This window comes from Oryzias latipes, chromosome 17, assembly GCF_002234675.1.
Source record: "Oryzias latipes chromosome 17, ASM223467v1".
NCBI classification, from domain to species: Eukaryota; Metazoa; Chordata; class Actinopteri; order Beloniformes; family Adrianichthyidae; genus Oryzias; species Oryzias latipes.
Window position 1 is genome coordinate 4,218,654 of NC_019875.2, and position 21,196 is coordinate 4,239,849.

A 21,196-nucleotide genomic window follows, 5' to 3' on the forward strand; every position below is an offset into this window, starting at 1 on the left:
AGGGAGACCTCACTTTATTAGCAAAAACTTGGAGAGCAGCATTCAGTGGATGAAGCAACACTATGCCCATAGCAAAAAAATAATGCCTTTAATTAATAATGAATGGATGATGATTGGGTGCTACAATGGCATTTCCATAGCTGTCCAGAAGTGAAGCATGCACATTTTGAGTGTTAAGCATGCTTTAACTGCAGTGGGCCTTCAAATACAAAAATACATAATAAAGCAACCTTCTTAGTGATGAATAAGCAAGTGCTGAACTGAGCCAACATCCTAGGAGTACTGATACATTCACATACAAATCATGAGTACGTCTACAGAACAGTGCAAAACAAAAGTCTTTCCTGAGACTAGTCAGAAATTAGTCCCTTCATAACCTTTTACATAGTCATCACACACAGTCTCACATTTTGCAATTAATGCCGTTCAGGGGACAATACTTTTTGTACAACAGGAAAGAAAATGTGATCTATTTACAGAGTGTATTTAACAACAGCAATACCTACGGACATACAATTTGTGCTCATTAAATCAAGAAAAAAAATGGCATTCTGAGGAACTTTTAGCTGCTCATAAATTACATGAATCGCAGTGAAAAAACAATCACATGAAATCAACAGTGCCAAGAGAAGTTCAAGAGCTCTTTATACAGATTATTACAGCATAGCAGACCTCAGCATGCCTTCAGACTGTCGGTTAGCGGTACAAATAGGGTCCTTTGCTTGAATAAATGTCCAGTGCAAAAGAAAAAAAAGGCTTACTTTTATTCTAAAACGATTTTTTCATTGTTTATTGTGAAGTGTTTGGTTAAATAGAGCGCGTCTCCAGCTCAATCTTCTCCTCCGACTGCGACGGCTCCGTTTCCTGGTGATTGACGTTCGGTCGAAATGTCACCAGTGGGCCTCCTCCGTAGATGGAGTGGAGGAAGTTCCAAGTCTCTTCGGAGATCTGTCCAGAGTCTGCACCTGCAGAAGCAACACCTACTAGTCAAAATACGAGCAGCTTTAACACCATGCTTATCCTGTGTTTGGAGGGCAGAGAGAAGCACGGTCGCTTAAAAGCCTTAGACCAAAGTCCTTTTACCTTGTCTGAGCGTCAGATGTCCATTCTTATTTGCCGTTATCTTGGAATTATCGATGGGTCCTGGTATGTCTGAAAGAAAAACACGTGTTAGCTGTCCAGACATGTATGCAGCAGGTCTCATGTACTCATTGGGAAATTGTTTAGAAATGGGAATTAGCCCACAGAATTCCTGTCCTGCTGGAAAACACTTCATGCTTCTCTTTTACAAGAAAGATGAGAAACAAACTGCAGAGGAGCAATGTCTGAACATTTGTTTCAAGATGCATAAATTGAACTGACAATTGAAAGGAAACAAAGCTGTAGCAGAAGAGACAAATGAGACAGTCGCAGGGTTTTTGAAGACAAAGAGGGGTCTTTACAGTTTCTTTTAACCCAAAAATCCATTCACATTCTATTTTAAAAAGCAGGTTTTCCACATTATGGCATGAACACATCATCCGTTTCTTTTAGTGGTCTAATGTTCATCACCGTACATCCCATTTCTGGGGGGCAACTTTAAACATGACAGGGGGGAGGGAAGGCTTTAATTACCATTGTCTTTTCCCTTGACAAAGCCCTCCCACTCGCGGAACCACTGCATGCTGATGCAGTATATGACCACCGGAGACTCCTCCTCCTGGAACGCCTTATTCAGCTGGAAGAGGGAGCAAAAGGGAGGAGGGGAGAGAGGAAGTGGGGGAGGAGTGAGCGGCAGACACGAGGAGGGAATAAAGGCGTAAAGGGACGAGGGGCAGAGAAAGAAGACGGGAGGCAAAACAAAATTAGGTGAGGATGAAGGGACGAAGAGACGAACGACGTGAAAAAGCAAATCAAGTCATTTCAATTAGAGGACAGCCAGTATGCCACTGATACAGTCTCTCTTCCTGTTTCTGTGCATTAGCTTACCCTTGTGCTATCTGAGGCACGTAAACGTTGGGAGTGGGGTCATCTGGACCCCACTCCCAACGTTTACGTGCCTTGGATGCATGTCAATGTAAGGGTGGGGTCATCTGGACCCCTCAAGACAGCACAAGGGCTCATTGAAGCTTTTTCTTTCACAGATACACAACACATTCATCTGTCCCACTGTGTAAGCGTGCACACTGAGCAGCTACTAACTGCTGCATCTGCCTCAGTGCATTCTTGATAAGGCTTTCATCTCTTTCACTCCTCTCATCTCATCTGCTGTCAGCTGAAGAACATCAACAAATCCAGCCCATCAGCCCCTGGAGCTGACTGGAGGACAGGCTTTATATGAGCTCCAGCTGGAACACAATGCATTTAAACTCACACCAGTTTTGGTTCGTGTCTCAGTGGCGAGTACAGACGTTCAAAGACCAGGGGAGGAATACTCACGCGGACAAACAGGTCCAGCTCGGACTTCCGGCGCTTTTCTAGTTTTTCTAGATCAATCTGGCATGTGTGGCAAACGTACAGGTGGTTGACAGCAGGTCCTCCTCCGTACCTGCATGCAGCGACACAAACACACACACACAGCGTAAATTACCCCCACAGACTAAATGACACTACAACTGCTGGACCTGAACACATCTGAGCACGTACCTGCTGTAAAGGTGATCCCACACGTTCTGTGGCAGCATCACTACCAGGTCATCAATGAACGACGCCTTGTTGGGGGGAACACCTAAAAACAAGGAGACGCTGTTGAAAACGGGACACGCTGACTCAAAGCAGAGACATCTGATCCGAAGAGGTGAACTGTTACGTCAGGATATAATTATGACGACTGTCGACAATCATTAGGAACCGTTTCACTTTCCTCCACAACACATTTAGTAAAGACGACTAGACGAGGAATGCAACAATTCCCCAAAATTCAGTTTAAACCTCTATGTTTGGGTCACAGTTTTAATCTGGCTCAATATATGATTAGTGTTTTACAAAACAACTATAAAATAAAATACAAAAAATGATTTTGCTAATAAGTAATTAAAGATGCAATACCATTCAGTTGGCTCATGCCAAGCCCGGTTTAATGAAAAAAACAATATTAAAGGCCTATATTATGTAAAATCAACTTTTTTGAGCTTTTAAGTGTAACGTTATGTGTATTCTTCTCAAAAACAGCCCCAAAGTGGTATTTTGATCCATTCACTCATTTGTGTGTATTCTTCTAAAAATCTGCTCTCTGAGCAGCAGCCCCTCCCAATCCACAAATACGAATGGGCTCTTCCATTGTGACATCCCAAAGTGAGGAACCGCCCCTTCCAGGAAGAGTCTGCGCTGCCAGCCCCGCCCCCAGGCTAACACACACGCCCACTTTCTCAGTGGAACTAGCGGTGATTGGCTACAAGCTCTTATCATATATGCACTCAATGAAGATGCATCTTTTCAAATATTTTGGATGTTGTTTGTTTTCATGTGCGAAACACAGACATGCTGCCAAGGCCGGCTCTAGGTTGACGTCATGAAATAGGCGGTACCCACAAAGAGCGCAAGGCGGAGCCTCAAAGATCGAGTCGTCTTTCTTCCGTGTAGGAAAATGAGCTGCAAAAGTAACTTGTATTTTTAAAAAATTGTTCTTTAGTGTGCCAAAGGTAATATACCATCAGATATATGGAAATAGTTTACTCAGAAAGGCTCAAGAATAGCACAACACAGGCCCTTAAAATATATAGAATTTAGCAGAACACTCATTTTAAACGTAAACAGAGTGATGTAGGGATGCAACCTTCCCCATGATTCGGTTCAAACACAGGGTTTGGTTTTAAACCAAGAACTGTGCCCTCCTAGTAAATACCCTTCAAGTGAGACATGCAAATGTAATAACACATTTAGTTTCCCTCTACACAACCATATGCTACCATTCATATTTATGTTTGAATCTATATGTATGACTGCACTGAGCATCCTTTGTCCTACAGCAAAGCCTCAGCAGAACCGTTCTCTGTTCCCGTTTTTCATCAGAGCTCAGTCATTTTCAGTTCTGTGACTCTTTTCCTTTTTATCCGGAAACAGAGCTCCCTGTTTGAAACCCTTTGTGGCGTCTGTCCCTGGTCTGGACCAAAAAGGCATTAGCTGCATAAAGAATCTCCGCCTGAATGTGGTGGAGAGGTTTGCCGAGGCATCAGACAAAAGAGAGAGAGATTTAGCAAACCTGCTGATCACGAGAACAGTGGGAAGAATGGCGTCTCACATCAAAAGTTGAACTAGTCGTTTGTCACTAATATCATTTAAAAAATAACACTTGTTATTTCACTGAGTGAGGTGACTGGATGAAGTGTGTTGGGTAAACTTGGAGGAGGCTCACTTCACTTACTGGGATTGTAAACTAAGAGGTGCTTTGGCATTAAGCTTTTGCCATGGGCCATATGGTCCCTGGAAAGCCAGAGTGAGAACATTAAGAAAGTCTAGTTCCCGTGGAGTCACAGGGCTGCTCTTTGCCTTCAGTTCTGTCTGTAACCTTTGTGAAAGAAGTTGCACAGTGGACTCGGGCAGTTTCTAACCAGATGTCAAATGTAAATATAAGTCACAAGTGTTAAAAAGGAACCTCTGCTAAAGCTATGAGAACGTTACAGAAGATTTGTCAAAAACCAAAAATCCTCAGCAGGATGAAAGCAGTGGCTGCATTTTGCCAAAATGCAAAGAAGACAATTGGAAGGAAAGTTCCGACACACCTCCATGCACACACAAGAAGTCATCATTGGAAATGGGCCCTGGCTCAGCAAAGGTCTTGAACTTGTTCAGCCACTGGCGAGAGATGTAAAACTGCAGAAGGCTGGGCTCCATCATGTTGAATAAGTTTGACACCCTCCCACGTTCCTTCACGGTGTCCCCGTTGCTCTTTCTGTCACAGAAACAGTTCATATATTAATCCGCTGTAAGAAGCTCGGGGAATTTCAATGTCTCAGACATAACCGAGAGCCTGAATTATTCATTCTGGGGGGTCAGCTTACTTATAGAAGAGCACATAGGCTTCAGCGTTCTGGACACAGGACTCAGACACCTCGGTCACGCTTTGGTCGTCAAACTCGTACCACAGATTGTTGGAGTCATTCCTGCAGTACGCTATGTAGTGGCCACCTGGGATCAGACAGGGAGAAGAGTAAGAGCAGCGTCCGCAAACCCATCCCTGTAAAAGAATGTCATCAGGGCGCATTTGTGCCAACGGATGGCAAATGCCCCGCTCTCCGCCAAGAAAGGGGAGTGACGGCGCCCACTCACTGCTGGCAGTGCCGTGGTGACAGATGACGGACAGCAGGTCATAGTTGGTGGTCTGGGCGGAGCTGTCTTTGGACAGAAAGGGCTGCAGGTCCAGCCCCTCAAGTGGGAAGGACACATGGGTGCTTATCTTGGTGGAGAACATCAGCTCATGTCTGAACCGCTTCAGATGAATACACAGGATCTGCAGCAGAGCAAAAAAAAACAACGTAGATTTAAAAAAACTGCGGGCCATAAAAAAACTGCTTCAACATCCAAAATGATTCGCACCTCTGGCAACTTTTGCATTTTACAGAATTTGACTCCGTTTCGTAACCTGAAGAGGAGAAAACGAAGAGAAAAATCACTTCAATCCATCCTTTGCTGTTTTTCATTAGAAGCAAATTCTTGTTCAGCGAGGTGTAAATATGAAGCTTTGCATTTACTAACTTTTTGCATTTTTCGCAGCTGTACATATTGTCTCCTGGAAAACAAAAAGATGCAGTTATTGATAAATCAATCCAGAGATTTGAGTTGGACAAAACCGACATTTGTTCCAGCACTTCATTACCTTTTAATTCGTCTCTGGCAAAGAATGCAGCCAGACAGTCTTGTAGTGTAACCACTGGACCCCAGAACCAGCTGGAGAAAAAGCACAGAGGAGTTATTTACCCCAACAGCAGCAACGACATGCTGTAGATGGAACAGGGTTGTGTTCCTCTATCATACATGCGTACCTTTTGATGTACTCCATGACAAATGCTATCCACCCCTGAGCTGCATACGCCTCCCCACAGGAGCCAGCTTTTACCAGCGAGGTCTGGTGGGTGGATGAGTGCAGCTTGGCCAGATCTTCCTTTCCCGGAATGGGCAATGAGATATCCTGGAAATTCTCCAGGGTCACAGACACCTGACAAACACAAACCGCACAGCCAGCAAGGCGTTAGGAATCCTCACCTTTAAGATGTTTCCACACGGCAATGTTTTACCTACAGGTTAGTCTTTCAATTGGAGCAAAACCTCACAAGTATGATTGAGCAGTCTTTGAAAACAACTACAGAACCCTACTGTCGGACCCTTTCCCATTAAACAGGACTGAGACTTGAGTTCAGCAGGACTGTAGAGATGTAACAACACTAACCCGATCACAGGTGAGGCACTGAACCGAGCTCACGATGGTCCCATCGAAGACGTCTGAAATGATACTTCTGTACTTCTTCTGCCGCTTGCTCTTCGTTGGGGAGAATGTGGTGACAGCTGGACGAGGACAGAGGCAGAAATGTGAGAACATGTATAGATTAGCACGCAAGTCGACAAAAAGACAGAACACGAGGTTACATTTACCCGTCCTTAAGTTTCCAGCATTTAATGCAGATTTGACTGATTGCAGGGTTCAGGTTCACCTCTGAGCCTCTGCCACACACACACACACACACACACATAAACACACTGGGATTTGTACCTTTCTTGTGAGAAGGGTTCAGGCTCGGCCAGCCACAGGCAGCTTTGGGCGGGCTGCTGGACAGTTTGGGAATGTGTCCCTCCATCGAGACTGGACTTTGTGGTCTTGTTGAGTTGGACATCTGGATATCTGGAAAACATTCTGGCGAGAGGAGAGGCGGGTTTTAATTCATTTTCTTTTGGAGATCTAAAGCTCCAGAAGCCGCTCAGGAATGTCAGGTTATCGGTGAACATACTGCACTGTTGTGAGGATGTCTGTGGGATGACTGTGGTTTGTCTGCACTACGGAGGCAGCCTAACAACCATACATAACCTCAATGCTAAACATGATTGTTCACAAATTAAAAATAATCCTTTCAATGATTTTACTTGACTTTATCATGAATGTCGTCATTCATGAAGTTCACTGCACATGCTTTATGAAGTAGAACTCTTTAATATATATTTAAAGCAGAGTACAATTTTTAATTGAATTAATAGGCATATAAGGGATCAGATTTCAGCACATTAGCTTCTTTATGAGAGCTCAGCAGTGCAGATCACATCCTCAGATCTTCTTCTCTTCTTTACTCCCATTTTAGTTTGCCTTTTTTCAGCTCAGCATTTCTGCTCCTGCCTTTTGTTTTCCAAGTTTCTCTCTTTTCGCACATGGCTAAAAAAGGCTGGGTCATTATCAGGCTTCTGCAGATTTCGACAAAGAGCTAATGAGCGGTTTGATAATGTGCGATGGAGACTCTGGGAGATCTGGAGAAGGTCACACAAAGATAAACCAAAACAGCAGGTCGACTCCTGAATTGTTCCGCCTCATCCTCACCTGATGATCTGCTTTGGACCTTAATAGCTCCTTGGCTGCTGATAATGGGTTTGGTCTCAGACGTGGTGTCAACATCTCTGTCGATGTCCACCCCAGTGCTTCCACTCATGATGACATTGACCCCGGAGCGGTAGAGGTCGTTAATCATGTTCTTCTCCTTCTGCCACTCCCTGTTGGCCTGGACCTCCTCTTGCTCAGGAATCAGCATCTCTGCCTCATTGGTGTCGCCCATGAGCTCATTTCCACCCTGCACTTCGTTGTCGGCTCTGTCGCTGCTGCCGCAGGATTCACATGACTGAAAGTCATTGTCTGATTGGGTGTGGTTGTCCTCCTCCATGCTGTCCCCCATGGCGATGCCGTTGGACAGGTCATTTGGTTCTGGCATCGGCTCCTTCAGTTCCTCGTGCAGCTGGTCCATCAAGCAACGCAAAAACTCCTGCGAGTCCTAAAGGTCCAGTTTGAAAATAAAAAAAGAAACTACAGTTTATCTTGATTTCTTGGAGAGAACTTAGAAAAATTGGATCTGGAATAAGGCTGCACGATATGAGGGCAACTTGCGATTTACGATATAACTTGGGATACGTAAACAAATAGCAAAACAACTAAATACATTATTTCCATTTCACTGCAACAGTTTCACTTAAATAAAAGTAAACATAACTTAAATTATGCTCCAAATGACCCTCGTCTACATAGTCATCTAACATCAAAGGGCTCCACCCGATTGGTCAAATGCATAAAGGGAATTATTTCATACGTTAAATACTTGCAATTTTTGCAGACTTTTGCGATATGCGTATTGCACAGCTGGTTGTCGCGATAACGATAAATTTGCGATTTTTTTTGTGCAGGCATATTCTGGACCCTGTTCAATTTGAAGCAAGGAAAATGTCCATTTAAATACAACTTAATGCCAGCGTTGACAAACCGAATAAAGTGTTTTCCACAAATCCTCTCTTTTCAAATCAAAAAGGACAATCACTTTACATTTTGGTTCATCTCAGCTCGTCATGGCCAAATCTAAAACCACGTGCTAATGAATGTGTAATCAAACTTAACGAACCTCAGAAATCCAATCTCCTCCTTCAAGCCAAATTAAGCCTGGTCTCCCAAGAGCTGAAACGTTAACTTCCTTCACGGCATTGAGGCTGTGCAGCCCAGCGTGGCAGAACAAATGAATATTCCTCAGCTAACCCCTTCAGACAAACACAAGGATGGGGGCACTTTTCCGCCAAACAAAACCTTTTCCCAGAATCCATCCGGGTACAACGAGTCTAACGTTTCGGAAAAACTCCAACAGTAAAATGAACTTTTAAGCTTTTTGTGGATGGTGTTCAACAGGCATGAAAGGGTTTTTAAATTAAGAATTAAAGGCACTGTTTGCTGAGCAACTTAAGCCAGAACTAATGGGGTTTCATTCAAGAGAAGTGTGTGATTAGAAACAAGGAAAAATGAGGGACAGCGTAGAATTTTAGGAAATGAGGATGGTCTTAAAATAACCCCCAGTTTAGCACGTGATCAGAAAGACAAAAACATCCATAACAGAAGATTACTGTGGTTTGAGGTTAGGATGCACAGCACACTGCAGAAAATGTCCTGAACTGCGTACACTGTAACCAAAGGTTTTGTGGAAAATGAAAACACTGATATTGCAAATGCATTTCATCAGCCAGGATGACCTACCTGCTGAGAGTAGCCTCTAAACATGGGGTTGATGGCTTTGATCCCCTGGAACAGGGTGGTTGGAACAACATAGGAAGGTCTGAGGAGTGAAAGAAACGGAGCCGGTCTTGAATAAGAGCGGTGGGGAAACTACAGCACAGATGACTCAGAGAGTCATAAGAAGGACCCCGAAACTGAAAAATGTGCATGCAAAGGGAAATAAAGGGGCTGGTATTGGTACCTGTTCTTGTGCCACAGGTCGGACACCAGCTTCTGGTAGCTTTTGCAGAGAGCCGGCTTCTTGTCTGTTTTCACCAGGCCACCACATTCAAGAAAAAACTGCGTCAAGGGCGGACTGCAATGAGGGAGGAGGCACAAATAAAAAATAAAATATCCAGTCAGAATATACAAAATAATCAAATTAGACAACATCTATGGCAGAGTTACTCAAAGACAAGTCCGTTCTTTTATATTAAATTAGATTTTTATGAAAAAATGAATAAAAGATGGACAAAGAAGTTGGGTTTGTGTATTTCATTTGATTTTTTTCTTTTATTAGTAACACAAACCAGAGCAGAAAGACACTGAAGTGACGAGAAAACCAGCTCAGAATACATTTCCTGATGCAGGCAGAATCCACAGGAATTAAGCAGATAGATATTAATTACAGAGTAAATGAGGCATGGAGGGTTCTCCGGTCCCTGGCAAGAGGGAAGGCCTTGAAACTGCAGGTCGGTGCAAAAGTAAGAGGGCTGCAGCGTTCCCGCAAACAGACATCAAAGGAGGGTTTGGCTGAGCCTGAGCGTCCCTCCTCCTGCAGCTGCACCGTGCCAGGAGGAAATCTAGATTGCTAATTTTGACCCACATCTTTTTTTTTTCCTGGTTTCATTTAAACCGAATGCAGTGTCCACAGTTCTGTTAAAACATGGAGGGATTGGGCTCAGAGCTAAAGTTCAATTTAAACAGAAAGAAGTAAGCTATTTTATGAAGTGATACATTTCATAGAGGACAATACAGAGGCTTTAAATGAATTAAACTGCCAATATTACTGCAGTAATGACCAATTAGGTGGAAAGGGGAAAAAAAAAGAGGTGATGCTGGAAAGAGGAGGAGGAAAAAGGAGACGCCGTGAAAGAGACGGACAAAGATTTGACATTGATTTGTAACTGTAGAGCCTACAGGGAACTACAAAAGTCCACTTCTGGCGTCTCAAATGGTGCAGTGCACCAATCCGCTCTCAGCCATCACTCTCCCAAATGAGCACAGCGATAGTCATTTCTCACAGCCTGCAAGAGGCAGCCGGTGAATAGAACCGCAAATGGATTCAGAGAAAAAAAGGAAAGTGTTAAAAGTGAGATCGGTGGGATCAAAGTAACGGGATGGAGTACCGCCGGGGGAAAAAGAAGGAATCCGAGAGGTTGCAGACGAGTGGAAAAGCTCACCAGTTGGACAGGGCCTGCAGGGCGGCGTTCATGTAGCAGGTGTTGCCGATATTCTTCAACCCCGACAGGCCTGATGGAGACAAAAAAAAACAACACAGCCAGAGTTCAAACAGGCTTTTTAATATTTAAAGGGTCTCCATGTTAGCATGACCTAGTTTGGATTTCGCTAAAAACACATGGAAAGAGGTTATCTTTTGAAAAGTGGTTAAAGTACTCGAGTTAACACACAGGTTATACACAATGACATGTTTCACAAAAGAAGCATAGAGAGAATTCCCCAAAAATAATTTGTACATCGTCTGCCATGATTAGGACTGTGTTTCTGTGGTCACTGGGTTCTAAAGAAAACCCAAATACATCTCTGACCAATCAAAGTATCCTGTTGAAACCTCTGAATCTTTCACGTGTTGAAAATCTCCCATCTTAACGTCATGTGACTGGTTGGAAGGAGAGCGTTAGCTGCAGCTAAAGCGGGCGAGGTTTGCCATGACGCAGCGCTCCTGATCGTCCGCCCTGTGCATTTTCGCTCTACCACTAATCTGTGGAGTCTGTCAGCTTTTCACAGCATGAAGTGAAAATACGGTTTACATTAGTGGCCCTGATAAATCCACTGAAGAGCACCACACCACTTAGTGACAACGATAAAGCTAAAAATCTAAAGTCTAATCTAATCACGGCTGCAGAGGGTACAGAGGACACAGCCGAAGATAAGAAGCAAACGGAAGAAAAGTATTTTTACGAGCTAATGGAATGCTCCCTCGGAGAGATGCAATGATAAAGGCGTTTGTGCAAATCTGAAGGAAGGGTGAGGCAACACATGAGCTGCTGTTTCACCAACCCAGCTCCTCTGCAGACTGTGTGCTTTAGTAGAGCCTTAGCCAAAGAAAGAACTGCTGCTTCATTCAAAGGCAGAATCTCCCCAGACTTCTGCCCTGCTGTGTGACCTGCCCTTTCACTTGGGTCACTCCCAGAATGCCGCTACTGCACTGACTTTAAAGACCCACTCCAGTGACAATGTTTTAGAAAAAGACATTTAAGATTAAAATGTAATTTGTGGATATTTATTTAATCAAACTGTTGTGAATCTGGAGCAGATGCACAAATGCCGTTAGAAAAAGAGAGTATTTGTGAAGGGAATAGGCTTCCTGCTCCACTTCGCAACACTATAAAAGAGGGAAAGGGGGGCGGGGTTGCTCCACTCCAATGGACCCACCCACAACTCAGAGGTAAAATTCTAATTCTAATGTCATGCTTTTGCCTAAAATGAACGTAATCATCCTGAACAGATCACCGGGAACACTTTGATAATAGATCATGAGATGAGCAGAGTGGGACTTTAAATGTATTATCGGTCTGCTTGGTCAGGCCAGTCCTACTAGACATCTGTGGGAACAACTGACAGCACATTACGACATCTGAGCTGCAATAAACTGCTTCCTGGGTGTTGTTTTGTAATTTATCTGCAATGCTGCAAACAGAACAAAAAAAGAAATGTCTGTGTCAGTAATGCTGGGGCCTGCTGAAGTTCACCTCTGACTCGCATGTCATCCTCTTCCTCGGTGTCCATGTCCAGATCTTCACAGCCCCCACTGGAAGGAACCCTCAGAGGAGTTGGGCTCCCCGAGTCCCTCATGGCGTCCTTGAAGACCAGCACACAGAATTCGTCACCAACGTCAACTCATCAGCAAAGATAAACAGGATGTTTTGTGAATGGGATCCAACAGAACTTTGATCAGGAGACGGGGGGGGGGGGGGTTACCTGAACGTTCTGCGGTGGGGGGAGTGGTTTGAAGCTCACATGAGGAGAGTGAGGGCCCAGCTTACGCTCCAGGAAAACCTCCTTGCTGCAGGAGTAGCACCACACTCGAAGTGTGGTCAGATTGACGGTGAGGTTGTGCCTGGACTCCTGCACAAATAAATGAAGGGAAGCATCGTTGCTGAGGCTTTGACGACCACAAAAACACGCCGAGCCAGGCAGAGAGGACCCAACAGAAACACAGAAAACACCTTACTGCCTGATGACAGATGCGTTAAATAACCTTCTCTGGTGAACCGACAGCAGCTCAAAATCTTTTCATCAAGTTATCATTTTCAGTCAAAGAAGCATCTTTGTGTGAGGCTCCGCCCACAGACTGCCAGTGTCCATCTGGGTCTAAAGTAGAAGCTCTCTGGTGGCGTCCCTGGACCCCCCCTGCAGAGGTGAGCCGGTCCCTGGAGGAGCGGTGAGCCGTGATGGCTCTCATGTGAATTTTGCTCAGTACTGTATCGGTGTACATGAGTTTAATGAGTTTAGAGCTTATGAGAGGAGCCAGAGGCGGCGAGCGGCAAGCCCCCATGGCGCTGTCAGCATGGCCCGACTGGTGTGACCTCACAGCAGAAAGAGGCTTGAACCATAGCCAGACAGCAAATTTGTCTCAGGTTTCTTAAGTTGGACTCAGACGGGTTCTGCTGGAAACAAGGCTGGGCTCTGCTGACCCACTGAGACCAAACACCAGACTGAACGTGACCGGCAGTGGACCGACACCCTCCATTATTCATCAGAGCAGCACGAGGCTTGAGCAGATGAAGCAGAAGGGAAACGTCTTCATTTAAATGCTTCATGAAAAGAAATTCACCAAGAAATGACCCCTTCCAACAAGAAGACAAATAATGATGCTTCTCAATTTTTAACCATCTTTATATTTATGAGGCCAAAAAGCCACTTCAGCAGCCGAAATGCCGAGAGGGAAAAAGGGAACCGCTTGTGATCATCTCAGCGGTTATCGTCATGCCAGCACATTTTTTTTCCATAGCAAAAACAAACAAGGCTGAAGTATTTGCTTTGTTGGTATGCAGTCTTTTTAGGAAGCATGGTTGGCCTCTAGCACCAGGAAAACATATGGACAGTCCTAAATGCAGTAATAAAACATCTTATTTGAACTCTCAGTCTCCAATACCAGCTTTCCGTACAGTTTGAGTCAACGTTTTAAGAATTAAAAGGGTCCATATCCTGCTTTTCTTAAGCCTTTCAGAGTAAACTAATCCATAGAGATGATGTCATCTGCGTTTCTCCCACGAAAACATCTGAACTTTTCCAAAGATGGATGTTCAGATTGTTCATATAAAAGGAAAGCGTTTGGCATGCGTGTTAGCATGGGGGCGGGGCTGGCAGCACAGACTCTTCCTAGAAGGGGCGGTTCCTCACTTTGTGATGTCACAATGTTTTAGTGGATTGAGAGGGGCTGCTGCTCCAGGGATTGACATAGCCCAGAAATTTGCACTGGCCCACAGGGCCAGTAGTTTTTGAAAGTTACTGGCCCGACACCGCGCACAGCGAGACCCGCCGCTCCGCAGGTGCTTGCAACTTTAGGGGGGTCCGGGGGCATGCCTCCCTGGAAAATTTTAATATGGTGCAATTTGGTGCATTCTGGTGACATCTAGCACTTATTTATACACTTTTCAATGACTAAAAATAGAGCATATCAAACTTAAATCTGCTCTAGTCTGTTTCAGATGTTTTGAAGAGAGCGCTGCAGTGTAGTAGGAAACACTAGTTAAGAAGTTTTCATGCTGCTTCTAATCACTGCTATTTCACATTTGTTCCTAATCAATAGTTAAGAAGTTTTATTGACTTTTTTGCCCTGACTGCCTTAAGGTTCTGCTTTTTGTTACTGTTGCAAAGTTACATTTACTTTTTAGTTACTTTAGTTACCTAATTAAATTAAATAATTGAAAAATTAAATACAATTAAATTACTGAGATCATTCAGCTAACTAGAAATACTTACTGCTTACAGTGTTGTAAAGAAAAACAAAATTAAGTAGTTTGACCTTATACTGCATTTGAGTCTGAGATTCAGGTATTTGGAGTTGCCTTTGATTCTTTGACATTCAGCTTAAAGCTTAGTGCATACAGTTTCATCTTCAATGCATTCATTAAATATCTTGCTGTCCATAGTACTAATTCCACCCGTCACTCCATCTAACATATTCCTATCTATTCCTGCCATGTCTTCCACATCTCTGACATGCTTCAGTCTCTCTTCAGTGACGGTGTTGGATTTATGATCATTGCGGTGAAAAACCACCAGGGGGCGCGCTGATATGAGTGTCAGTTTAAATATATCTGCCTAAAATGTAATAATAACCCACTGGCTTGTTACTTCGTTGTTGCTGTTTAACATTGTTTATTATTGAATTGTTACATTCAATAAAGTTTGAAAAAAAAATTGAGTGAGCGCGTGCCGCGTGGTGCTCGGCAGTGACAGCCGCGCGCGCAGGCGGGAGAGAAGGAGAAGTGATCAAAGGTTTCCCATAGAAACCCTTGAAGTCTGAACACAAGACTAGCAGAAAAAGTGAATTATAAAGACGAGGTAAATCTACACGTTTTCGCAAAATATACTTTATTGTAAAAGGGGAAAAATGTATTAATTGTTAGATATTTTAGTGGCCCGAGCGGACAAGTAAAAAATAAAGTCTTGTGGTCCGTACTGCTTGAAAAACAGGACCGGGCCAGCGGACAAATGGCTATGTCGAGCCCTGTGCTCATAGAGGAATACTCAGGAATGTGCGGTTGGTTTTTTTAGGAATTACCATTATAAAACACATAAAAAAGTTCATTTTGCATGATAAAGGCTCTTTAAAGCTGCTGCACACTGAATGTAAACAAAAGACAACTTTCTAAACAGATATCCCACACCTACAAATAAAGCTCTAACATGCTTTATACATCACATTTAGTTTTTACAGACGTGAGATCTTCATCTGATCTTTTTGATGCAAAGTTTGGAGCAGTGATGTAGATTCTGAGAGGCAATGCAAAAGCTGCTTTTCTGTCCTCCAAATACCAAGTCCACCATGAGAACACGAGCGGCTCCATAATCTGCAGCGCAGATACTGTAGCTACAGAGCAGGCAGTAACAGAGATTCTCCCCCACTTCCCAGAGGAATGCCAATTAATAATGGATGCCTCGCAACTGAAAGTGTTCTGAAAGTGGAGATAAAGGCACAAAGACAGGCTGAGAGGTTTTTAACACTTCAGCAGGCTAAAGGCCCGTACACACCGGGACGAATATTCGCCAGGCGTTATTCGCCAGCGTTTTTCGCCACGTTTTTTGTGTTCACACCCAGGCGATTTTCGCTGACGATGAGTGGAGTGAACATGCAATTTCATTCCCTGACATTAGATGGCGCTTAATGTAAAACAGAAATACTCCTGTACACAAGGTGGCGCTGCGCAACTTTACGCTTCTTAAAGTCGCTTTTCACTCAGAAGAAGAGAGTAAGTATTTACGCGCTTGTCAGAATAATACAAAGAAAACATGAATATTTCAAGCATCAGTAGCTCCAACTGGTGCTTGGTTCGGGGATATTTTAGAATGTCCGTCATTATTGCTTCGCGGCTGTGTAGACGCTACTTGGCGTCTATCTTTTTCGCTGGTATGTGTGCTCAGCAACGCAGTTTGGTGTTTGAGCGCCCCCAAGTTGTGTTTTACTGTAACTTCAGAAGCTCCAGACACGTGAGCAAAAGCGCCGTTCTCATTGGTCGAGTAGATTTCGACGCAACGCGTCGAAAAAAAAAAACGAACCCGAGGCGTTTTTTTTTTTTTGACGCTTTAACGCGTGGCGTTTTTTCGCGTCGGTGTGCACACTCTCGTTGGTGCCCTTTGTTTAGTCACGAGGCGTTAAACGTCGGCGATTTTCGCCGACGAAATTCGTCCCGGTGTGAACAGGCCTTAAGAGCTGCACATGCAGACGCTGTAATCATGGACTACAAGGGAAAACGACACTGAAGATCGTTTACGTCACATAACTGCTCCCTGGACTCTACAGTAGGAAGGCCTGTCCTGGACGGCCATCTGTGTCTCCTCTGCTTCTTTACTCAGATGTTCTCAGCAGAACAGACAAGGCCATCTCCTCACAGCTTCAAAACAAAGAAAGGTCACGCGAGGTGTCTAACCTGTGAGTGCACGGTGCTGTGATCGGTGTGAGACTCTCCACAGCCCACATAGGCACAGCCACTCTGGAAAGAGAAGCAGTCGGTTGACACAGGCGTTGGGGCGTTAGGAAAACCAGACAACATCTCATCAGGTAGTGTTTTCACAAAAGAGCATCATCGCACCTCTAAACACGCCCACAGATTTGGTCCTTTGACGTTACAGTCTCGGCAGTGGCCCTAAAAAAAAACAAAAAAAGAAAAGACATGAAAGTGCTCGGGTTAAGAGAACTTATGACAATCTTCCAAAACAAACACAACGGGCTCAGGATTCAAGGCTGTGAAAACATGGAACCAGTTGTTGCAGGGTTTGGACAGGGCGGTACGTTTGCTCACATGGGATTTCTGAATGAGCTCCTCCTTGGTGATCTCCCCCACACAGGCCAGATGGGGACAGTCACAGCTGGACGGCAGCGGCGGCATTGCTTCAGACGGTCTGAAAAGAAGATTCGGAGCAAAGATATTTGGAAAATATTGATAGAATTCCTGTTTTAGAGTCATGATGATGCCAATAAAAGGATCTTCACTCTAAACCATAAAACCAGCAAAGTGAAACTCCCGAAGACTTATGACTAAATAAAATGAATAAATAAAGCCGCAAGCAGCAAGCGCCCCCACCCTCGCTGCCGCACTGGCTTTTCCCCAGACACCCTTTTCAGAACTACGAAGGATAAATTGATGCAAAAAAACCCCACCTTTTTCAAAATGGTGGCTTTTCTGATGGTCTTATTTCCATAGCAACCATATTATGTTTTGATCCCCTGGGGGGGACCAACAGATCGGTGTAAATTTTAGAAGAATCAGCAAAAGTAACTTTCTGGATTTCCTTGGTAACGGAGCTTTTTGTTGACCACGCCCACATTCCTAATATGTTCATATTGTATTGCTTTGTTCAGCTTGAGCCAGGGGTTCATGTGTTCAATTTTCACAATATTCTGGTATAAACTGTGCGAGCAACAGCAGAACGCCACTTTTGCCAGCTCACCAGGCCAACGCCGTTCAAAATCTACTAACCTTAAAACCAACATTTTTTTCCACGTAATTTCCCACTGATGCTCAGGGCGTTAAGGGAGACGATGGATCAAACTGTGTAGAAGCTACGAAAGGTGGTTTTTGTTTTTTTTTAATTCAAGATGACTGCTTCTTTCCCAGGTCAAAGGTCAATGAAAGTTCAGCTGTGGTTGCAGACTTAAGCTGGCGGCATTTTGTGAAAAATCGCTCAAACCAAAGCTTTTTCCCACGGCAAATGACTGAACGTTGACATAATAATGGTGTCAGAAAACTCTACGTGGTAAAATAACAAAAATAATAAATCTGATCTGACAACACACCAAGGGGGGGCTGCACGATATGAGGAAAACTCGTGATTTGTGATATTAGTGATCAATTTTGCGATGACGATATAACTTGTGACACACGAACAAATAGCAAAACAACTAAATACATCTTTTCTATTTTCACTGCAAAGGTTAAATAAGAGTCAGCATAACTTAAAATAAACTACTAATGACCCTCGTATACATAGGAGGCCAGCATCTGACATAAAAGGGCTCCATCCGATTGGTCAATGATGTAAAGAAGTTCATCCGATTGGTCAAATACATAAGGGTTATTTATTTGATTCGTTAAATGCTTCAAGCTGACATAAGATTGTTTTAGCATATGTAAGATGACCATTTATTGCAATTTCTGCACAGCTTGTTATCGCGATAACAATACATTTACGATTTATTGTGCAGGCCTATTCTGAGGTCTTTTTATTTTAAAAAAAAGGGCAGCCCGGTCCGGGATCCTAGAGATGTACCACCCTGCGTGTTTTCCAGACCTCCCTGCTGCTGATTACCTGGATCAGGTGTGTTCAGTCAATCAGAATATGTAGACACCTGAGTCAGCTGATCAGGAGAAAGAGAACATCTCATCTCATCAATGCTGATCCTGATCAGCTGATCCCTAGACCTCCAGGACCGGGATTGGGGCCGGCCTGATTTCAAACGGAACTAAAGTGTACGGTCACTGAAGCTCAGAGTTGACAACAAACAGATAAACAACAGATCAGACATGCACAGAGAGCAGCAACCTTCAGAGGTGTGTTTGGCTTCCACCTTTGCTTCGTATCTGTGGACGCATGGCTTGTACGAGGGAACGACATCCAGGCATTCTGGGAATCTCACATGAAGGCTGGCGGCCTTTAAAGCATGACAGCAGACCCAATTTCAGGTTCAGCAATGTGTGATCAATACGCCTGTTTCCTCACAACATAAACAGCCTCTTGAACTTTAACCAGACTCAGATCCATAATCTAAAAAACAAAACAAAAACTTATTTAATAAATAGGAATATCCTAAATGAACAGTTTTGAGGGAAATACTAAAGTGCATCTGTGTTTTGTCATTCCATTTCTTGGACTTTGGATACATAAAACCTGAGAAATAAATTGCATTTATGCTGCTATCTACAGTATAGTACATGAAAAGAAAATGTGATGACTTGAGATTTTACTGTGAAGATTGCAGCTATAAATAACAGAGGACAGCCTTAGGGCCAAAAGGGACGATGATGGCAAACGGCAGGGTTTCATTTCAGTTTAGCACCTTATTGTTGTTTTCACTTTCAATAAAGTATTTTTTCGTAAATGAAATATGTTTGAAATTCAGCATTTTTACTGTTTTGATGTATATTTATCTATAATTCACTGGTGGTTTTACAGCTGTTAAAAAAACTATATAATAACAATATTTTTATGTCAACATCACGTTTAAAAAAAATCTAAAATGTTTAAATATAGAACAATATAAAATAAACAAACATGCAAGGACTTTCTGAATATTTATAAGATGCGTGCAAAAATTATTAAAGCAACAAATTAAACCTACAGTGAAAATGTGGTGTAATAAATATTTAAAGCGTTTTAAATTCTTATTCTATTCATCATCAGCTTCTAAATCATTAACATATAATCCTCATTAATATAATATACAAGATGGCAGAAGAAAGGAAGGAACAATGTAAAGTTTTCATATGGAGTGTGTCTGCTGACGTGTTGATGGATTTGAATACTTTGTGAACTCCAAAGCGGTGGTGCGTTCAGGCGTTCAGGGTGGGGCGTTCACGGGCGTTTTAAATGAGGTACAGCAGGCCAAAAAATGTATACATTGACACCTATTAGAAAAAACATGTTTATTTTTTCCCCAAAAATAAAACACAAAAATTAATATAGTGGTTTCGAAAAAATAAATAAAAAGGCTGAAGAGTTCGCGCCTCCTCACGTGTATGTGCGCAACCCGAGCCGGTTCAGCTTGAAACGTCACGATAGCTTAGTTTTCCTGGACGGTCATGGCAGATACGTGTACAACGGCAGCTTTCGACTGAAACGCAGCCCTTTTTTAACGTGATGACAGGAACAAAGTGGCTCCATCCTTTCATAAAAAGACGCGAAAGTCTTAAAAAGGTGTCCGCACCGTCGGCCTCGTCGGCTCTTTAACCGGAGCTGTCAAACCCCGTCGAGTCGCTGACAGCGTCACAGGCTCATGCTAGCTAACCTTGGCTCAGGCTAACTACCAGCTCATCCCGCTTTTGTTTAACATTTAAAGCGAGTCTTAACCAAAACTGACCGTGGCTACACTTAGTTTAAGTTCCAGTACAACAGCGAGGCGTTATGTCACTGATAACCGCCCTGCTTTCCGATCAGACCACTACAGTTCCCGCTGATCCTCGACGATCCCACAGAGTCGTCGGCAGCAGCTAGCTAGCCTCTACTGCTCCGGCCCCGAAACCAGCATCCGCTTCGCTCCACCTACCTGCTCGGTACCGGGATGCGGCGCTTCCTGCGTTCATCCAACGCTGCCCGACGCTGCAGACAAACAGCTACACGGCATACAGACACATAATTCAAAACGCAATCCTCCCCTGTAACGACAGCCGCTCCCGTCCCTCGGCGTGGTTGCTAACGTTACAACTTTCCCCGCCCCTTTTCCGGTTTGAAACACACCGAAGGGACCTCCCCTTCCCCCTCCCCCTCCCCCTCCCCCTCACCGCACTGTGCCTGCGCCATCAGCAGCAGCGACGCCGTTTCTGCACAATTTCCCATTAAACACAATCGTCAGCCTTATTATAATGTTGGCAAAATATTAAAGACATAAGTAAAAAGGTTGGGGAAAAGTCCTCTTACTACAAAATATCAAAGCAACAGATTTAACTGAATTTTTTCTACAGAAAATAATATGTCATCGGAAATTATCAAAAACAGTTTGACTTTTATTTTAAAGCTTTTGTATTAATGGGGTCAATATATTACTATTAATTAGCAGATCTCTATTTACATTTTCTTTTTTTATTTCACTTTATTGCTCTATGTTGGGTTGATTGGTTTAAGATATTAAACTCTCTTATACTTTGATTTGTTTGCTTGAAGAGAAGGTTTAGTATATATATAAATATGTACACTTGTCTTGGTTGGTGTAGGGCCGACTGAATTTTGTTTTGAATTTCGTCACAATTAAAATAAATAGAAGAAGAAAAACAATAGAAGAAAAGCAGCCGATGTTGTTTTCATCATGCAGTGAAATTATAAAAGCAGTAGATTGAAATTCTTCTGTTGAATGTAAAATGAATCAAAATTATG

At 43.4% G+C, this 21,196-nt stretch overlaps 1 protein-coding gene across 1 annotated transcript; it reads right to left on the reverse strand.

Annotated features, from left to right (window-relative positions):
* Positions 1 to 65: 65 nt before the first annotated feature.
* On the reverse strand, positions 66 to 20,545 carry usp33 (ubiquitin specific peptidase 33). Its single transcript, XM_011486066.3, has 24 exons — positions 20,373 to 20,545; positions 16,912 to 17,011; positions 16,702 to 16,755; positions 16,540 to 16,602; positions 12,362 to 12,508; positions 12,133 to 12,241; positions 10,603 to 10,672; positions 9,402 to 9,515; positions 9,182 to 9,260; positions 7,499 to 7,943; positions 6,686 to 6,826; positions 6,365 to 6,480; positions 5,961 to 6,133; positions 5,795 to 5,865; positions 5,674 to 5,707; positions 5,515 to 5,560; positions 5,248 to 5,428; positions 4,980 to 5,106; positions 4,701 to 4,870; positions 2,626 to 2,707; positions 2,419 to 2,527; positions 1,615 to 1,717; positions 1,084 to 1,152; positions 66 to 965 (listed from the first exon to the last, which is right to left on the reverse strand). Exons 2-24 carry the CDS (start codon positions 16,996 to 16,998, stop codon positions 808 to 810), a joined length of 2,748 nt encoding a protein of 915 aa, XP_011484368.1. The 5' UTR covers positions 16,999 to 17,011; positions 20,373 to 20,545; the 3' UTR covers positions 66 to 807.
* Between the last annotated feature and the right edge of the window lie 651 nt (positions 20,546 to 21,196).

Coding starts and splice junctions, on each gene's coding strand:
- usp33 (XM_011486066.3), bottom strand. CDS start 16,998: ATGCCGCCGCTGCCGTCCAGCTGTGACTGTCCCCATCTGGCCTGTGTG. Junction 16,603..16,701: donor ATCTGTGGGCGTGTTTAGAG/GTGCGATGATGC, acceptor TTCTCTTTCCAG/AGTGGCTGTGCCTATGTGGG. Junction 12,242..12,361: donor CCCCACCGCAGAACGTTCAG/GTAACCCCCCCC, acceptor CTGGTCTTCAAG/GACGCCATGAGGGACTCGGG.